Source organism: Notolepis coatsorum (assembly GCF_963971535.1).
Source record: "Notolepis coatsorum genome assembly, chromosome: 1".
Taxonomy (NCBI): Eukaryota; Metazoa; Chordata; class Actinopteri; order Aulopiformes; family Paralepididae; genus Notolepis; species Notolepis coatsorum.
In genome coordinates, this window is record NC_140165.1 from 109,501,047 (window position 1) to 109,520,547 (window position 19,501).

The window sequence follows — 19,501 nt, forward strand, 5'->3', positions numbered from 1 at the left end:
TACATTTTTTGTAAATATTGGACCAGAATTAGCGGGAAAAATCCCAGATCCAGTGACTCCTGAAGACATAAAAGACAATTATATTTATATGTAGGCATACATACATTAGGAGATGTTTTCAACAAACAGGGTATTTGTAGTTATGATGAAATAGAAAAAAAATGTAATCTCACCGGTTCCACATATTATTTTTACACACAATTATTGTTATGTTTGAAGGCTCACGGTGTTCCATTAAGGATACCAATTGTACACCACAGATACCACAAATTCTTCTATGAAAGAGAGACATCGAGAGGTTTTGTATCAGATTTGTATCATCAATTACTAACGGCCTCGTATGAAACCCTCCACCTAGACTCTGTCTGGAGGAGGGATATACCAGACCTGGAAAAAGATTTTGATTGGCAAGAAGCCTGGGCAAATGTTCGACTTGCATCAAGGAACCCGGACCATCAACAAATCAATCTTAACTTTATTCATAGGACATACTTGACTCCTATAAGACTGAACAGAATGGGTCTTAAACAAGACTCCAAATGCTCCTTATGTACAAATGGGGACGAGGGGACATTTATGCACATGTACTGGGACTGCCCACCAGTTAAGATATTCTGGAAAGAAGTGACCCAGCAATTATCAAATCTCTTAATTCTGAATATACCTGTACACCCCTCTGTATTACTGCTGAATGATGTTTTTGAGTATGCAGTACCTATACAGTTAAAGAGATTGGTTTTAACTGGTATTACAGTGGCTAAAAAACTGATGGCATCACGATGGTTTCAACCGGAAAAAATTTGCCGAAAGGTCTGGATTCTTACATATCTCGATGTGATTTATCTAGAAATATCTACAGCAAGAATTTTGGGTCTCAATGAATCCAAATTGACAATGTGGTTAGAAGTGGTGGAGAGAATAAAAGCTAGCATATAATGGTAGTGTCTGGTTAGGAGCGAATGATAATGGATGGATTATCCATTGGGGGGTCCAGGGTGGGGGGTGCGAGCAAGAGCATTATGTGTGTAGGGGAATAGATAGCAGGTATTAGGGGTATATCTTGTATAAGACATTTATCTAAACAGTGATTTAATCGGATGTGCACTGTTAACAATGCTTGTATATCTAATCGTGTGTTGTCATGTTTGTTTACAGTATGTGTTTGTTTAAAAAATAATACAAAAAAAAAGACAATTATATTGAAAGAAATCCTAGTTCAATGTTTCTGGAAGCGGTAGATGAAAATGAAATTATAGAAACTACTAATAAATGTAAAAACAAGACATCTACAGACGGTAATGAAATAGATATGAAAATAGTAAAAAATGTCATTAGTGGGATTTCAAAACCACTCACGCACATCTGCAATTTATCATTCAAAACTGGTCGATTTCCGAATAAAATGAAAATAGCAAAAGTCATACCTCTGTTCAAGACTGGAGATAAACACCACTTCACAAATTATAGGCCTGTTTCTCTACTTCCTCAGTTTTCAAAAATATTAGAAAAACTCTTCAACAACAGATTAGATAAATTCATTGATAAACATAATTTACTCACCGATAGCCAGTATGGATTCAGAACACACCGGTCAACACCACTAGCGTTAATAGAACTCATTGAAAAAATCACAAATTCCATAGATCAAAAAAAACATGTAGCTGGAGTATTCATTGACCTAAAAAAAGCATTTGATACTATTAATCATGATATATTAATCAGGAAATTGGAGAGATATGGGATCAGGGGGGTAGTATTGGACTGGGTGAGAAGCTATCTAAATAAAAGACAACAATTTGTGACAATGAGAGATTATAAATCTGAATGTTTGGACATTGCTTGTGGTGTCCCCCAGGGGTCAGTGTTGGGTCCAAAACTGTTAATCTTGTACATTAACGAGATATATAAAGTATCCAATATATTTAAATGTATTTTATTTGCGGATGACACTAATCTTTTTTTTCTGGTGAGAATGTCCAGCAGCTTTTAGAGGTCATCACATCTGAAATGAAGAAATTGAAGGAATGGTTTGATAGAAACAAATTATCATTGAACTTGAGCAAAACTAAAATTATGTTGTTTGGAAACTGTAGATTGGATACTCAGGTACAAGTTAAAATAAATGATGTGATTATTGAAAGAGTTTATGAAAATACATTTTTAGGTGTAATAATAGACTATAAAATCTGTTGGAAACCTCACATAAAACATGTCCAATCTAAACTCTCAAGAAGCATTTCAGTCATAAGTAAAGTAAAGCACATTCTGGATAGAAAATCACTCTACATTCTCTACTGTTCACTAGTTTTACCATATTTAAATTACTGTGCTGAAGTCTGGGGAAACAATTATAAGTCTACACTACAACCACTTTTTATACTCCAAAAAAGGGCCATAAGGATAGTTCACATTGCAGGTTATCGTGATCACACTAACATATTGTTTTTGGAGTCAAAGACATTGAAGTTAATTGATCTTGTGGAATTTAAAACGGCACAATTAATGTATAAAGCAAAAAGTCATGCACTTCCAAGAAACATTCAAGAATTGTTCTTTGATAGGGAGGGGGGTTATAATCTGAGGGGAGAACACAATTTAAAAGTGCTAAACGTACGCACTACCATGAGAAAACACTGCATCTCGATATGTGGAGTGAAACTGTGGAACAGTCTAAATGTGGTGCTAAAGCAATGTCCAAACATGAGACAATTCAAACTGATGTATAAGGAAATTATGTTCACAAGGTACAGGGATGAGGAAGGGACTTGATATTCACGGGTGTTTACATTTTTATTTAATTTCGTTCATGTTTTACATATATAGTTTTTTGTTTTGCATATATATATATATATATTTTTTCTTTTTCTTTTCTTTTTTATGTTTTAAAATAGTACACTCATTTGAGTAGTGGAAAAGGGGTAGGATTAAATAAGTGTATACTTCTTCCTACTCCTTTTCGAACATGTAGATTGAGTTGTTTTGCTTTTTGTTATTGTTTGTTTGTATTCATTGCATGTTCGAAATAAAGATTTCAAATAAAAAAAATCAAACTGAATAATAATAATAATGATGTTATTGAACTGAACAGAACTACACACAGGCTACAAACAGTGTAGTACAGTGTAGTACCCCCTAATAGGCCAAAAATATTTGAATAGATATCACTATGAAACGTTCCCAGTTTGTTATGTACATATAAACTAAGAAAAAATATATTGCAAGTTTTCTAGATTTTATGTTTATATATGCAAATGAGGCACTTCCCCATTAAATATGTGCATATTTATGGATGCAATAAGGCTAAATGAAGTAAAATAAACAACTAAATGTGTGTTATTGACGTTTTATTGTCACTAGTTTCATAGAAGACATGTTTAGGAAGCAAAATATAACAATCTCAAAATCAACAAAAAGTATATTTGCCTATTCACCTGGGGTGTCTCGCCTTAAGCTACGAATTAAAGGCACTGGGTCCTATGTACACTACTATACAATATACAGTTTTACTCTATGTCCCTATGCTATACTTGCTATACTAACTATTCTATACAAGAACCACAACAAGTTCTTTCCTTAAAGTGACCTTTTTTCTCCTTCCTTTAAAGTGTCCTTTTCTTATGTGTTTAAAGTGACCTGTTGTGCCTTTGTGTGTGAGAGTGCAGTGTGTGTGTGTGTGTGTTGATGTGTGCTTGTGTGTGGAGAGATTAGTGTTCAATGTTCAAAGCCTCCTGTTTACCAAATTTAAAAAAAATCATAGTTTTAAGTAGACTTGTCAATCCCAAGAAATGTTTCAAGCTGATCCAATGTTTTTTTTATTGTATTATGCCATACAGTCTCCATAGCAAAGTATAGGAGCTCTTGAACCAGGGAGACAGAGCCAGATGGAATGTCACAGGTCTGTATTACTGAGACTGTGTGTTCCATTGTGTGGCTCCCAGGCCTGCTGAACGGCCACGCTGTGAGGAGAGAGGACTCCAGAGGCTCTTTGTTCATGGACCCTGGAACACCAGACAGCACAGAGGTGAGAGGAGCCAGAAGCCATCACACCAGCCAGCCAGCATTCCTTTAAACTAGGGATGTCCGATATTATCGGCCTACCGATATTATCGGCCGATATCGGCATTAAAATGTGATATCGGAAAATATCGGTATCTGTTTTCTTTTTTATTTTTTTTTACTTTGGCCATTCCGCTGGCTCTTTTTTGCGTTTATCGCATTTACTCTGGTCAAGAATGACCGACAGAAACAGGCTGAAGGGGTTCAGATGGGGGGGAAGACACTCTGGGAAAGGCACGGCTGCAGTCCGGGATTCGAACTAGCTAAACCCCAGATCCGTGACGAGCACGGTTGTCCCCGGCGCCGAAATAGCGCTCGAGGTACGCGGTGAGCTACTGGAGCTCGTCGGTATCTGTTTTCAAAAAATTCAAAATTAAATATTTTTTACATTTCTATAACCTTTATTTACCCAGGCAAGCAAGTAAGAACAAATTCTGATTTTATTTATTGTCAAAAGTATGCATAATGTTGTGTTAATTCCAGAACAAGAGATATGTAATGTTAATTACCTGAAATTATTCCATTTTTGGGCGGGGGAAACCCTGCATATATCGGTTGATATCGGTTGATATCGGTATCGGAAATTAAGAGTTGGACACTATCGGTATATTGGTATCGGTAAAAAAAAGCCAATATCGAGCATCCCTACTTTAAACCCAGTACAGCCTAATGCAGTGCAGGGTAATATGGAATGCTGTTTTGCATTAAAACGAATAGTTGAGAATAACCTTTTCTGAATTCAACTGAACATGACCCACAGTTATACCCAAGTAGCTACTGGACAGTATTATGACATCACACACATGAATCTTCTGCTGGCCCTGAACACAGACCAAAACACAACACACTGTTCCCCCTAACCTGCTGTGTTGAATGGACCCCAACACAAATAGCCTTGTAATGTGCTCCCCATGCTTGGCTGAATATAGGCCTGATAGCAGTTTCATTGTTTTGATTGGTGACTGTTGAATGCAGCCTTCACCCTCCTCCTATCACTCGTGAAAGCACACGTTTTGATCTCCTCCAGACATCTCATCACGCGCGCGCACGAGTGTGTGTGTCTGTGTGTGTGTGCGTGTGCGTGCGCAAAGACATGGAACTTTCCAAATTTCTTCCCATCCATATCCTGCTTCTAAATACAGAAGGGTTTGTTGATATATCATTCATAGCCGGGTTTATAGTACATTTTATACCAAAACTAGGCGAAAATTGATTTTTTCATGACAGTAGACAGTATTTCCTGATGTATGGGCTGATAAGAGGACATAGCCACAATCCCTTCTTGAAAAAGTTTAGTTTTGAATGTATCAACAAAATTAAACCAAGTTTTTTTTAAATCTGGCATTATCCCTGTTGGTGATTCGTGTCTTGGCAATATATGCAAATGTCATCATATTTAATGAGGAAGTGCCTCATTTGCATATATAAACATAAAATTCAGAAAACTTGCAATATGTTTTTTCGTAGTTTATATGTACATAACAAACTGGGAAAGTTTCAGAGTGATATCTATTCAAATATTTTGTTTGCCTATTAGGGGGTACTGTCTCGCCTTAAAAGAAAATGTATTGTATTGTATAGGTGCTATAGATAACATTCATCCACTAGATGGGGCACTAGAGCACCACCATTCAGTCATTTGTGACCAAGCAGGTTGCAGGAGAGCAGCACTTTGTTATTATGATGAGGTGATGTGACTTTGGGCTAGATCCACAAAGAATGGATTGCACGGTGCTAGTTGCACCCTTACTTACAATTCATTATGAATTGAAAATGGGGGACCCTGATGTAAACAAGACGAAAGTCTTTCTCTGGTCTGCATCCCCTTAACAATTGTGTGTATTGAGCCGTACTGTATTGCAATCTGTTAATACAATTTTCATTCAATCAATCACCGCGCAGATTGATTGATTGAATGAACATTTTATTAACAGATTGCAGAATGGGTACAATACAGTACGGCTCAATACACACAATTGTTAAGGGGATGCAGACCAGAGAAAGACTTTCGTCTTGTTTACATTAGGGCTGACCCCTATTAGTCGATTAGTCGACTAATCGGTCGAAAGGAGCTGTAGTCGACTGGCCAACCTCTTAGTCGAATATAAAAAAAAATTGTTTGTATTCTTTTATTTTTTTGTATTTTTTTATTTTTTTATCATTCTTTCCAAAAGAAAAGAGGCCTAGAAGCGTGGCTAACGCTAATGGCACGCATATCAGAGGCTAACTGCCTACGAAAACAGGCACAGAGGCACTGAAAGAGGATTTCACCCGTCTAATGAACACACTAGAGTAGACAAATATCAAGATGTATCCATCAGTGGACCAATTGCATGCTTTTGCAGAGGACAAGAAGCCTTCAGTCGACTCCTTCAGACATTAAGCACCCCCCACAGCCCAAATGGAATGATCAAAAATGTTAATTAAATAAAAAATATTATACTTATTTATTTATTTTTGTCGACCAATAGTCGACTAACGGCAAATTTTGGCCAATCATAGTCGACCATCCAAATCCTTAGTCGGGGACAGCCCTAGTTTACATTAGGGTCCCCCATTTTCAATTCATAATTAATTGTAAGTAAGGGTGCAACTTGCACCGTGCAATCGATTCTTTGTGGATCTAGCCCTTTGAGTTAAATTCCCACACAGGGTTTCCAGTGCCAAAAACGTAAAAAGTCGTTATTGGGCGACAACCGTTGCGTGCCAAAAAACGTAAAAAGTTGTTTTTGGATAGTTTTTCCTTTTTTTTCAATATTTGTATTCATTATTCATCCAGAGACCTCGGTGTTACCATAGGGAATGAGTCTGAGATCGCCTAAGTGCAATACCGGTTGCATCCTGCTAGACGGCAGTATCGAGCGCCCTTTGACGTTCAAATCCCTCCGGGCGCAGTCTTCTGGGTCAGGCGAGTCGAGCAGTTCTCCCGATTGCATTGAAGCACGTCAAATGCCCCCGATCCATATGTTGTGGTGGGTTATGTCGTGGACCAGATGGCGATCAAACAATTGGAATATTATTTTTGGAATACTCCCGATCACAGGTAAGGACTATCTGACGTCAATTCTAGCTTGATCGTGCAATGTTTTTATACCGATCCAGCTGATCAGCGTTTTTAGTGTTCAATACGAATACCGTTACTGGCAGAAACTATACAGAAACGACCCCCCCCCCCCCCCCCCCTTTCATGCATTCATGATGAAACATAATACCTATTAGTATATACATTTGATTTGGGAATAGTAGCGTGTCCAGGCAAGAAACGCCAACGCTTATAGTAGAATTCACGTATGAGGCTATAACTCAGCCTTTCGGGAATTACCCCGGACCACTCCGCATGAACGTATGCATGGAAAAATTATCTATTTTTTGCGTCTTGGATGGAAGAAAGTCACTGTCAAATGACCATAGTATTGTCCCCATAGCTATAATATAGAATATAGATATAGCTCTACAAACAAGGTGACGCACTCCTATCTTTAAAGCGTGGCATAGCTACAACAGGACCTGTCTAATCCCTGGCGCTGAATGTGTTAAGGAAGGAGAGGAACAGAGGCTTTCATTTATTATAGAATCTTGAAGATGCATAGAATCTTGACATTTCTAGATTGGTTTGGTCATTCTTTCTTAGAATGCAGACTAATGCATCTAATCTGCTGTATCTATCTATCTATCATTTGAGTCTTATTTGACTCGGATCTCAATTTCAACCACCAAGTAAGATCAGAGGCACAGTCCTGTTTCTTTCAACTGCACATCATTTAAAAAAATCAAGTCCTTCCTCTCCCCCAGCAACCTTCATAAAGTCATCATCATGCTCATGTTCTCACGACTGAACTACTGCAATTCCCTCTACTCTGGTCTTCTGGACAAAACCATCTAACCCCCCTCCAGCGCGTTCAAAATGCTGCTGCTGCCAGGCTGGTCTCAGGCACCAGCATGAGGGACCACATCTCCCCAGTCCTGGGCCCTCATGCATCAACGTGGACTTTGAACTTGACCTACTTCCACACGTAAGCACGGAATGTAGAACTAGCGTACGCACAGGGAAGTCGGCATTCATCACACGTGCGTACGCAGGCTCTATGGTCCTCCGTGTTGATGAATACCACTTTGTTCTACCGTCAATGCTCGTGCATGATTATCCATATATGGTCATGAAAATGAGGAAACACCCCCCATGGGATGTGAAATAATGGACCGACCCGAGCGGGACTCCGAGAAACTCCACGGAGAATTCACTGCTGTCGAACCAAGAAGACACTATCGCGTATTGTGGGATAAATAAAAGGCGGATTTGTAAACGGTGATGTCAGATATCAACGGCTCCCTAAGACCATTGCTGCAATTCTGCCTGGACAGCTCAAAATACTAATAAAGACCGTTCGTTGACCACTGTTTGGCGTTGGTTGTGTGTCATTATAACCGTGCTTGTAATATGAATGCCTTTATTAGTTGTGTTCGATTGGCTATATGATTTTTAGATGCATCTATTTTGTTGTCGGCTAATAAAGACCGCGCTGGAATATGACTGCCTTTTCCCGTGTTGTTTGATTAATACCCCAGGGATTAAAGTTCTCCTCAATTTTATTCCAAATCGCGATGGATCTCCCGTCAATTTTCTACCTGCTGCATATGATTTCTAGAGGCATACTACAATCTATTTTGATGTCAGTATTGGGTAGCCTATAGGGTGACCAGATGCAAAAAGTCCAAAAGCAGGACAACAGTAAGATTTTGGTGGGACAAAGTGGGACAGATAGATAATGTAATTTTTTTTATTAGAATAACATGGTCTTCACCGAGACCAATGTTTTCTTTTGCTTCAAAAAGAGGGACATTCTCTCAATATGTGGGACGTTTGGTCAAATGGTGGGACAGTACAACCAAAAGGGGGACACCTGGTCACCCTAGCTATATAAACAATATAATACGAGAGCATATACAAGAACAATGAATCTCACTGCATGTATGATAGCCTGCCTTTCAATACATGAACTTGAATCCCATCATATACATAGTCTGTCCACTATAGTGTCATTGCAATGCGCTTTCTATTCTTTCTTATACAGTAAAAAGGGGGAAGAACACTATATTAATATGACTTGTATTCTGCTTACAGCTTCGAAGTTCCACTTGTTTCGTTTAACGTAAAGCCTTTTAAATATAATCAAAACGTTCCCGTGTTTCTGCGGTCTGCGCAGAATAATAACGAGTTGAGCTTTATGATTTATGATGAATTGAAAATGGGGGACCCTGATGTAAACAAGACGAAAGTTGGTCTGCATCCCCAATTAACAATTGTATGTACTGAGCTGTACTGTACTGTACCCATTCTGCAATCTGTTAATAAACTTTTCAATCAATCAATCAATCAAGCTACGCGGAGCGCAGTCAGTCAGTAGCCTACACCCCGTATATTCCGATAACGCTATATAAACCATGCTGCATTCATTCTGAGAGAAAGATCTATTATTCCAAATGCTATTTATAGGGTTTTGACCATAATTACACTACTGTTGCTATTCCACAATGAACTATAATGAACTACGGTTCGTACAGAACATGCCGGTGTTATTATGCACAGAAGCTCATTTCCTTGTTGTAATAATATATTCTACCACTGGGCGCCAGGTAAGTGTGGTCTGAACTTTGCGTAGATGTAAGCACAAAGTCAAGTTCAAGTTGAAGTTGATGAATCCCACTCTTTGCTTAGAAATGATCGTACGCACAGGGTAAGCACAGATCTGTGCGTAGAACACGTTGATGCATGAGGGCCCTGGTCTCTCTCCATTGGCTCCCAGTGAGGAAGAGAATCAACTTTAAAACCATGCTATTCACCTACAAAGCCCTCAATGGTCTCGCTCCGGCCTACATTGAAGAACTCTTGGTCCAACAACCCGTCAGCTCCAGGTCCCTCAGATCGAATGACCAACTGTGTCTGAGGGTCCCGCGGGCCAAACTGGTGACAAAGGGTTTCCGGGCCTTTGCAGTGATGACGCCGACACTGTGGAATAAGCTCCCTCTCAACATCAACATCAACACCGTACAGACATTCAAGGCCCTGCTTAAAACCCACCTTTTCGCTCTGGATGATCACTGAGTTACTTTGCTGTTGTGTTGTGTCTGAGGTGTTCTTATGTTCTCTGTCTGCCTGGTTCCCTGTCCACATTGTCCTGTCCATTTATTCGTATTCTTTTTTTCCCCGGGCTGCGCCCCCCGGACCGATGTAAAGATTGGCTGGGGGGGTGCATTATAAATGAAAATATCATATATCATCTAATAATATTTATGTCTGTCCCCTGGAAATGCTAGAAATGGTCATGTGGGCTCTGAGAACCAATGGGAAAAGTCCTATCCTTTTGTCTATGCAGGCTTTTAGAGGGTTAATGTGGACTCTTGTCTCCCAGCTCCAGAGACGAGGCTCCACCATCAGCAGCAGTCCCCTTCCTCCCGCGGGCCGGCTGGGTCCGTACGAGATCAAAGGCCTGCTGTTCTGCTTCCTGCATGTCGTCCGGACCCTGTCTGAAGGTCAGCAGCACACTGAGCAAAATCATTTCAGAATATGCCCAGAAATAGACCATGTTGCTCATCTTTCTGGTGTGTGTGTGTGTGTGTACGTGTGTGTACGTGTGTGTACGTGTGTGTACGTGTGTGTGTACGTGTGCATGTTTACACGTTTGTCCTCAGACACCATACTAGCCTATTGGAACAAAGTCAACCCTCAGGACATCATGAACTTCCTCAGTCTTCTGGAGTGAGTACAGCTACACACACCGCATCGTTCTGTACACATCTACGCACAGGGTCCAGGGGAAGCCACCCAAATTAAGATTTCACAGATGTTTTGTTTGTTTGTTTATTATTTGTCACATACATGTACTTTACGGTGAAATGCTTGGTTCTGTATGAGCCCCTGAGAGTGTGCTTCATACAGTAAAAAAGTAAGTAACAGAGGAATATACAATCTACAATATACAATCTATTATTATTACTGTGGTCTAAAATGTTACACACAAACATAAACGGCTATTACAGCCAGACATCTATCTCCACGCTATGTATAGCGCTGTGCCACAGCCTGATCCAGGCGCGATGGTTTGGAACTGACAGACCTGTTTATTCTGCTGCGCATCAATGCCTCTACGTGTCCACGTATGTCTCGTGTTTGGAAGGTTGTTTGTGACTCTGCCAGATCATGCAAACAAGACTTTTGCTGAACTACGATTAAAGCTGCAGTAGGCAACTTGGGAGAAATTAGCAAGATTGCGTTTACTTTCCCAGCGGAAATAGAGTGAACTCTGTATCACTTTTCAAGCCCATGCGCGCGCAACAAAGGTATTCCACAGACTCCCAGAGGCACCAGCAGCTTTAAGATGAATTAAAAGAAATATATATATTAGGGCTGTCAGTTTATCGCGTTAATTAGATTAATTAATTACACAGCAAATGATCGCGTTATGAAAATTAACTCAAAATGTATTAAAAAAATATAAATACAAACATTTGTTTTTATTTAAATATTTTTTTATCTCATTCATTCCATAATAACGTAGAATACACATTTACAGACTTTTAATATGTCCCATTTGCATGTTCTTGGTATCTGATTCTAGGGACATCTATATTCCCAGTGTCAGAAATACTGTGTCTGTTACTAGGCTTGAGTAAATTGTAATGAACCAAATGAGAATATCAATTAAATTTAATTTTAATTTTAGGAATAAATAAAAATTGTTTTATCTTTGACTGTGAATAACACCATGCTAAAATTTACCAGACCTGAAAAATCGAAGCAAATTAATAAATGGAAGATGATTAAACAGAAGGTCTTGTAGATACAGTACTGAATTCTGCCATCCGGACACATGCAATTTGAAATATGATTATAGAATATCAGGCCTAAAATGGTTATGCGATTAAAATGCGATTTACATTTTTTTAATCGCCTGACAGCACTAACACTAACTTGATAGTCATTTGACTGCCCCAGTTTGTTCTAGTGTGAAGCCTTGTTGGAGGTCTGTACCGAGTGCATTCTTCTAGTGTAGCCTTTCAACAATGTCTGCTGTTTGCCAAGGGATTGTAAATCTATTGTGTTCCTCTCCATCTTTCAGGGCCTGTCTGCTCCAGTTCCGCTACATTGGGAAAAGAAACATTGGCAGGTAAAGGCACTTGAGCATTAACTCAGTCACAACAGCAGCCTGGGAGAGTCGTCTGGTAACCACAAGGTTCCCCCGGTTTGATTCCGCCTCCTCCCCCCGGCAGCGCGTCCAAACCCTAGCTGCTCCCGATGAGCAGGTCGGCACCTCGCATGGTCGCCTTCCACCGTCGGTCTGTGTGAATGTGTGAGTGAATGGGTGAATGTGAGGCATATACGTTGTAAAACGCTTTGGATAAATAAATATACTATAATATAAATGCAGTCCATTTACCATCCTTTTACATCGGGGTGAAACACCTGCACAGTTGGCGATTATGATGATGATGATGATATACTGGATGAAGTTTAGGTTGTAGGGTTTCATAGGCAGCATACACACATCATATGGAGGCTTCGATTCATGGGAAGTCTAGATGGGAAACAGTGTCCAAATACCTGTGCTGGCACTATCATTCCTGGGCAGACCCAAGCTTAGCCGCCTGTACGACACACGCCACAGCCTTCCTAACACCTCTGTCTCCAGGCTCGTATGTCACAGCCTGTGCATCACTATGCAGTGATGTAGTCATCAAACAAATAAACAGACTACAGTGCCATGTCTTTTTTTGTGTAAGGAAACCTGGACACGGTGAATAAACAAGGTTGCAGAGACGGTGTGAAATTAAATGAAAAAATTGTTTTACTCATTTTCGGTTGTTATTTATAAAAAGACTAAAGAATATTCAGAGTAAAGGTTGCAGAAGTTCCTGTTTGGGCAGAGATGTTTGACAGTGGAATGTAGTGCTGCTGCGTACTGTAGGAGTGTGATCTCCGGGGGTTACATAGCAGCGCTGATGATTGCAACACTGCCTGTTGTTTTCCGGTAATAGAGACTGTCACCTTGCATTTCATGTCATGCTCTCACTCCTTTGTGCGTCTGTGTGTGTGTGTGTCTGTGTGTGTGTGTGTGTCTGTGTGCGTGTGTGTGTGTAGGAGTCAGGAGGCCGGGGTGCCCAAGCTGATCTCCTCTGACAGGAAGTCTCAGACCATGCCGGCCATCCGCTGCAACCGAGCCAGCTTTGTGCAGACCAGGCTGCACCAGTACGGCACCATGGAGGCCTCCCTCACGCTCAATACAGGTGCTCCCTCCTGCCTCTCCCCCCTAGTGGTCATGAGGTGTATATTTTGGGGGCAGCCAATTCCAATTGCCAATTTGGTATCATTGCGATTGGCTTTTGAAAATAAAAACCTGTAACAAATGCACAGCGAGCGTAAAACCATGTAATTTCAATATAGAACCTTGTGTGTGCGTGTGTGTGTTGCAGGGACAGGGCCATCGGAGGCAGAGGTCCACCATCAGGCTCTGCTGGAGGGCAACATCTCCACCGAGGTCTGCCTCAGCGTGCTGGACATCCTCACTCTATTCACTCAGTGCTTCAAGGTTAGCGCACACACACACACACACACACACACATGCTATTTTTTTTTCTTTTTTTTTTAAACTTTATTTTTTAGCGTTTATCGCTTTTCTGGTCAAGCATGACCGACAGAAACAGGTTGAAACGGGATGTAGAGCAGGGGAAGACATTCTGAGAAATGACGGCGGGTCCGGGAATCGAACTCGTGTCCCCCAGATCCGTGACGAGCACGGTTTTCCCCGACGCAGAAATAGCGCCGAGATATGCGGTGAGCTACTGGCGCTCCCCCACACACATGCCCTTTTACAGCTAATAAATGCTGAAACCTACGTTGGGCGCACCTTGGAGTAGATTTCAGCGTTTAGAAAGGATTCTACCGATGAGTAGGAAGGAAGTGGTCCAAAATTCTGAACTTACCCTTTAGTCTTTATTTGTCAGTATCTCACACAATGTATATATGTGTGTGTGTGTGTGTGTGTGTGTGTGTGTGTGCGTGTGTTTGTTTGTTTGTTAGACCCAGCTGCAGGACAGCGACGGTCACAACCCCCTGATGAAGAAGGTGTTTGATGTTTACCTGACCTTCCTCAAAGTCAGCCAATCAGAAGCTGCCCTGAGACACGTCTTCGCCGGCCTTAGGGGTTTTATAAGCAAGGTATGGAGAACATTATTCTATGTCCACATAAATGACAAACTGAAGGGACATAGATGCAGTCATATATTCAGTCCTTCCTGTTGCTGCACGGTGAACTGGCGGTCAGGTTCATAGCCGCGGGACGTCATATTGTGGGCGCTGTCCAAGACACAATGACGGCTGTTTGATTGCAGCGGGACTGCATGTGACATCACAGGACAGGAGGTGACATCACTGGACAGGAAGTGACATCACAGGACAGGAATACATCTAGTAGGCTGCTTGCGAAGAAAAAAACAAAACATTAATTAATTCAATCTGTATTTAATGTCGAGATCATTGAGAGCAAGCTTTCATTGACAATGACGTGGAGAGGTACAGTACACTACAGGGGTGGTTCGATTTCAGCTCCTCTCTGCAGCGCGTCAAAGTGTCCTTGAGCAAGACGCTTAACCCCTAACTGCCCCCGATGAGCAGGTTCCGGTTGGCACCTTGTTTGGTTGCCTCTGCCGTTGGTGTGTGAGTGAATGTGAGGCATAAGTTGTGAAGCACTTTGGATAAAAGCTTAATATAAATGCAGTCATTTACCGTTTACATAATACAAAAGAAATATAGAAACAGAAAAGTCAATCAATTAAACAATTTAAATGAATTCATGCTAGTACCGCGGTGCTAATGTCTCTGTCTGCGTCAGTTCCCGTCGGTGTTGTTCAAGGGGCGCGTGACACTGTGCGAGGCTCTGTGCTGCGAGGTGCTGAAGTGCTGCGTGTCCAAGCTGGCGTCGGTGAGGACCGAGGCCTCCGCTCTGCTCTACATGCTCATGAGGAACAACTACGACTACTCCAAGAGGAGGACCTTCCTGCGCACACACCTGCAGGTATGGCGGCCGTGGGGGCGGGCGGGAGGTCATGCAGGCTGGTTTGTGTGTGACTGGGAGATGGGTGGATGCTTTTCTGGATGTAGGTTGATGGATGGTTGGATATAGGGTTTAAAAAAAAATAAAAATAAAAGTGTGTGTGTGCGAGAAATTCCGGGGGGGGGGGGGGGGGGGTTCACATGCCTTCGAGCAGCATTTCAGCGACTTCGGGTCATTGAGAAGCACTATATAAATAAAATGAATTATTATTATTATTGTACTATTGTACTTATTTTATGCCTATTCTTAAGTCTGCATGTTTACGTTGCGGTTGCACTACTTTTATTGTCTTTTATACCTATTCTTATGCCTGCAATTTATGCATTGTTTTTTTATTCTGTCAATTGTGTGCTGATTTTATGCCTATGTTCATTTATACAAATTGCTGTGGGGCACTCTGGACTGTGGTCCATGTGTGAAGTGCTACTGTATATAGATAGTTGTTAATATTTATTATTATTATTATTATTATTGTAAAAATGTATGCATTGAAATGTCTGTAAAGTCTCGACGACATTGAAAATGAGGGTGACCTCAATTGTCTTTTCGAGAATAAATAAAGGTTTGAATGAATTGAGAATATGTCATTCCTCTAATGACCAAGCCCCACCTCACTGTGCATACCTGCACGTCTGCGCTCCTCGTCATAGATTAAACAGAACAATAGTAACATTATCACACTAGACACACTGGTGGTACTCTTTCACCGTGACTCCGTCACTCCCTCTTCAGAGTGCAGGTCCACGCGGACTCCTCTGAGCCCTTTCATCGCTTTGATAATCCAACCAAAGTACATGAGGGAAGTGTTTACGGCACGCTTCCTGCTGCGTCCCTGTTCTCTCATAATATAATATAATATAATTAGGGCTGTCAGTTTATCGCGTTAATTAGATTAATTAATTACACAGCAAATTATCGCGTTATGAAAATTAACTCAGAATTAATTAAAAAAAATTATCATTTAATTTTTTTATATCATTCATTCCATAAGAACGTAGAATGAACATTTACAATTTTTTTTTTTTTTTAAATGGATCATTTGCATGTTCTTGGTATCTGATTCTAGGGACATCAATGGATCTCAGGGAATGTATTACCAGTGTCAGAAATACTGTGTCTGTTACTAAGCTTGAGTAAATTGTAATGAACCAAATGAGAATATCAATTCAATTCTTTATTATTATTTTCTTTTGACTGTGAATAACACCATGCTAAAATTGACCAGACCTGAAAAATCTAAGCAAATGAATAAAGGGAAGATGATTAAACGGAAGGTTTTGTAGATACAGTACTGAATTCTGCCACCCGGACACATGCAATTTGAAATATGATTATAGAATATAAAATATCAGGCCTAAAATGGTTATGCGATTAAAATGTGATTACCGGTAATTCAATTAATTAATTACAAATCCTGTAATTAATTAGATTACTTTTTTAATCGCCTGAAGCCATTTCAGCTTTCCACTCTAGACTCTTCTCATTCCACTCTAGACCCTTCTCATTCCACTCTAGACTCTTCTCTTTCCACTCTAGACTTTTCTCTTTCCACTCTAGACTCTTCTCATTCCACTCTAGACTCTTCTCATTCCACTCTAGACGCTTCTCTTTCCACTCTGGACTCTTCTCTTTCCACTCTAGACTCTTCTCTTTCCACTCTAGACTCTTCTCTTTCCACTCTGGACACTTCTCTTTCCACTCTGGACACTTCTCTTTCCACTCTGGACACTTCTCTTTCCACTCTGGACTCTTCTCTTTCCACTCTGGACTCTTCTCTTTCCACTCTGGACTCTTCTCTTTCCACTCTAGACTCTTCTCTTTCCACTCTGGACACTTCTCTTTCCACTCTGGACTCTTCTCTTTCCACTCTAGACTCTTCTCTTTCCACTCTAGACTCTTCTCTTTCCACTCTAGACTCTTCTCTTTCCACTCTGGACACTTCTCTTTCCACTCTGGACACTTCTCTTTCCACTCTGGACACTTCTCTTTCCACTCTGGACTCTTCTCTTTCCACTCTGGACTCTTCTCTTTCCACTCTGGACTCTTCTCTTTCCACTCTGGACACTTCTCATTCCACTCTGGACTCTTCTCTTTCCACTCTGGACTCTTCTCTTTCCACTCTGGACTCTTCTCTTTCCACTCTGGACTCTTCTCATTCCACTCTGGACTCTTCTCATTCCACTCTAGACTCTTCTCTTTCCACTCTGGACTCTTCTCTTTCCACTCTGGTCTCTTCTCTTTCCACTCTAGACCCTTCTCATTCCACTCTGGACTCTTCTCTTTCCACTCTGGACTCTTCTCTTTCCACTCTGGACTCTTCTCTTTCCACTCTGGACACTTCTCTTTCCACTCTGGTCTCTTCTCTTTCCACTCTAGACTCTTCTCTTTCCACTCTGGACACTTCTCTTTCCACTCTAGACTCTTCTCTTTCCACTCTGGTCTCTTCTCTTTCCACTCTGGACTCTTCTCTTTCCACTCTGGACTCTTCTCTTTCCACTCTAGACTCTTCTCTTTCTTCTCTTTCCACTCTGGACTCTTCTCTTTCCACTCTAGACTCTTCTCTTTCCACTCTAGACTCTTCTCTTTCCACTCTAGACTCTTCTCTTTCCACTCTGGACACTTCTCTTTCCACTCTAGACTCTTCTCTTTCCACTCTGGACTCTTCTCTTTCCACTCTGGACTCTTCTCTTTCCACTCTGGACTCTTCTCTTTCCACTCTAGACTCTTCTCTTTCCACTCTGGACTCTTCTCTTTCCACTCTGGACACTTCTCTTTCCACTCTGGACTCTTCTCTTTCCACTCTGGACTCTTCTCTTTCCACTTTAGACTCTTCTCTTTCCACTCTGGACACTTCTCTTTCCACTCTGGACTCTTCTCTTTCCACTCTGGACACTTCTCTTTCCACTCTGGACTCTTCTCTTTCCACTCTGGACCCTTCTCTTTCCACTCTAGACTCTTCTCTTTCCACTCTGGACTCTTCTCTTTCCACTCTGGACTCTTCTCTTTCCACTCTGGACTCTTCTCTTTCTTCTCTTTCCACTCTGGACACTTCTCTTTCCACTCTGGACTCTTCTCTTTCTTCTCTTTCCACTCTGGACTCTTCTCTTTCCACTCTTTCCACTCTGGACTCTTCTCTTTCCACTCTAGACTCTTCTCTTTCCACTCTGGACACTTCTCTTTCCACTCTGGACACTTCTCTTTCCACTCTGGACACTTCTCTTTCCACTCTGGACTCTTCTCTTTCCACTCTGGACTCTTCTCTTTCCACTCTAGACTCTTCTCTTTCCACTCTGGACACTTCTCTTTCCACTCTGGACTCTTCTCTTTCTTCTCTTTCCACTCTGGACTCTTCTCTTTCCACTCTTTCCACTCTGGACTCTTCTCTTTCCACTCTAGACTCTTCTCTTTCCACTCTGGACACTTCTCTTTCCACTCTGGACACTTCTCTTTCCACTCTGGACACTTCTCTTTCCACTCTGGACTCTTCTCTTTCCACTCTGGACTCTTCTCTTTCCACTCTAGACTCTTCTCTTTCCACTCTGGACACTTCTCTTTCCACTCTGGACTCTTCTCTTTCTTCTCTTTCCACTCTGGACTCTTCTCTTTCCACTCTTTCCACTCTGGACTCTTCTCTTTCCACTCTAGACTCTTCTCTTTCCACTCTGGACACTTCTCTTTCCACTCTGGACACTTCTCTTTCCACTCTGGACACTTCTCTTTCCACTCTGGACTCTTCTCTTTCCACTCTGGACTCTTCTCTTTCCACTCTAGACTCTTCTCTTTCCACTCTGGACACTTCTCTTTCCACTCTGGACTCTTCTCTTTCTTCTCTTTCCACTCTGGACTCTTCTCTTTCCACTCTTTCCACTCTGGACTCTTCTCTTTCCACTCTAGACTCTTCTCTTTCCACTCTGGACACTTCTCTTTCCACTCTGGACACTTCTCTTTCCACTCTGGACACTTCTCTTTCCACTCTGGACTCTTCTCTTTCCACTCTGGACTCTTCTCTTTCCACTCTAGACTCTTCTCTTTCCACTCTGGACACTTCTCTTTCCACTCTGGACTCTTCTCTTTCCACTCTGGACTCTTCTCTTTCCACTCTAGACTTATCAACACCACTGCAAAGGGATACTTTGATATTTAAGCCAACAGCTAGGCTAGCTGATCCGTATCCACTTCCATTCATTTGTGCTAAGCTAGGCTAGCTGGCAGAAGGATTGCTTTCTACTGAACACCCAGAGAGGTGTCTGACTCTGGAGAAGACATTCTGTCGGCGTGTTCCTTCTTTACTATGGTCTATAAATGTAGGATTTAATATTAATTTCAACCCTGCACAC

General features: G+C 41.2%; 1 protein-coding gene across 3 annotated transcripts in view; it reads left to right on the forward strand.

Annotated features, from left to right (window-relative positions):
* The window catches only part of dock11 (dedicator of cytokinesis 11), a 328,275-nt gene that overhangs the window by 232,943 nt on the left and 75,831 nt on the right, over positions 1-19,501 (forward strand). For all 3 annotated transcript variants that reach the window (XM_084319393.1, XM_084319394.1, XM_084319395.1), the window contains 8 exons: positions 3,939-4,021; positions 10,467-10,587; positions 10,747-10,813; positions 12,174-12,221; positions 13,193-13,338; positions 13,525-13,640; positions 14,132-14,269; positions 14,943-15,125. In XM_084319393.1, coding sequence (XP_084175519.1) covers positions 3,939-4,021; positions 10,467-10,587; positions 10,747-10,813; positions 12,174-12,221; positions 13,193-13,338; positions 13,525-13,640; positions 14,132-14,269; positions 14,943-15,125 — 902 coding nt within the window. The remainder of the gene's footprint in view (positions 1-3,938; positions 4,022-10,466; positions 10,588-10,746; positions 10,814-12,173; positions 12,222-13,192; positions 13,339-13,524; positions 13,641-14,131; positions 14,270-14,942; positions 15,126-19,501) is intronic.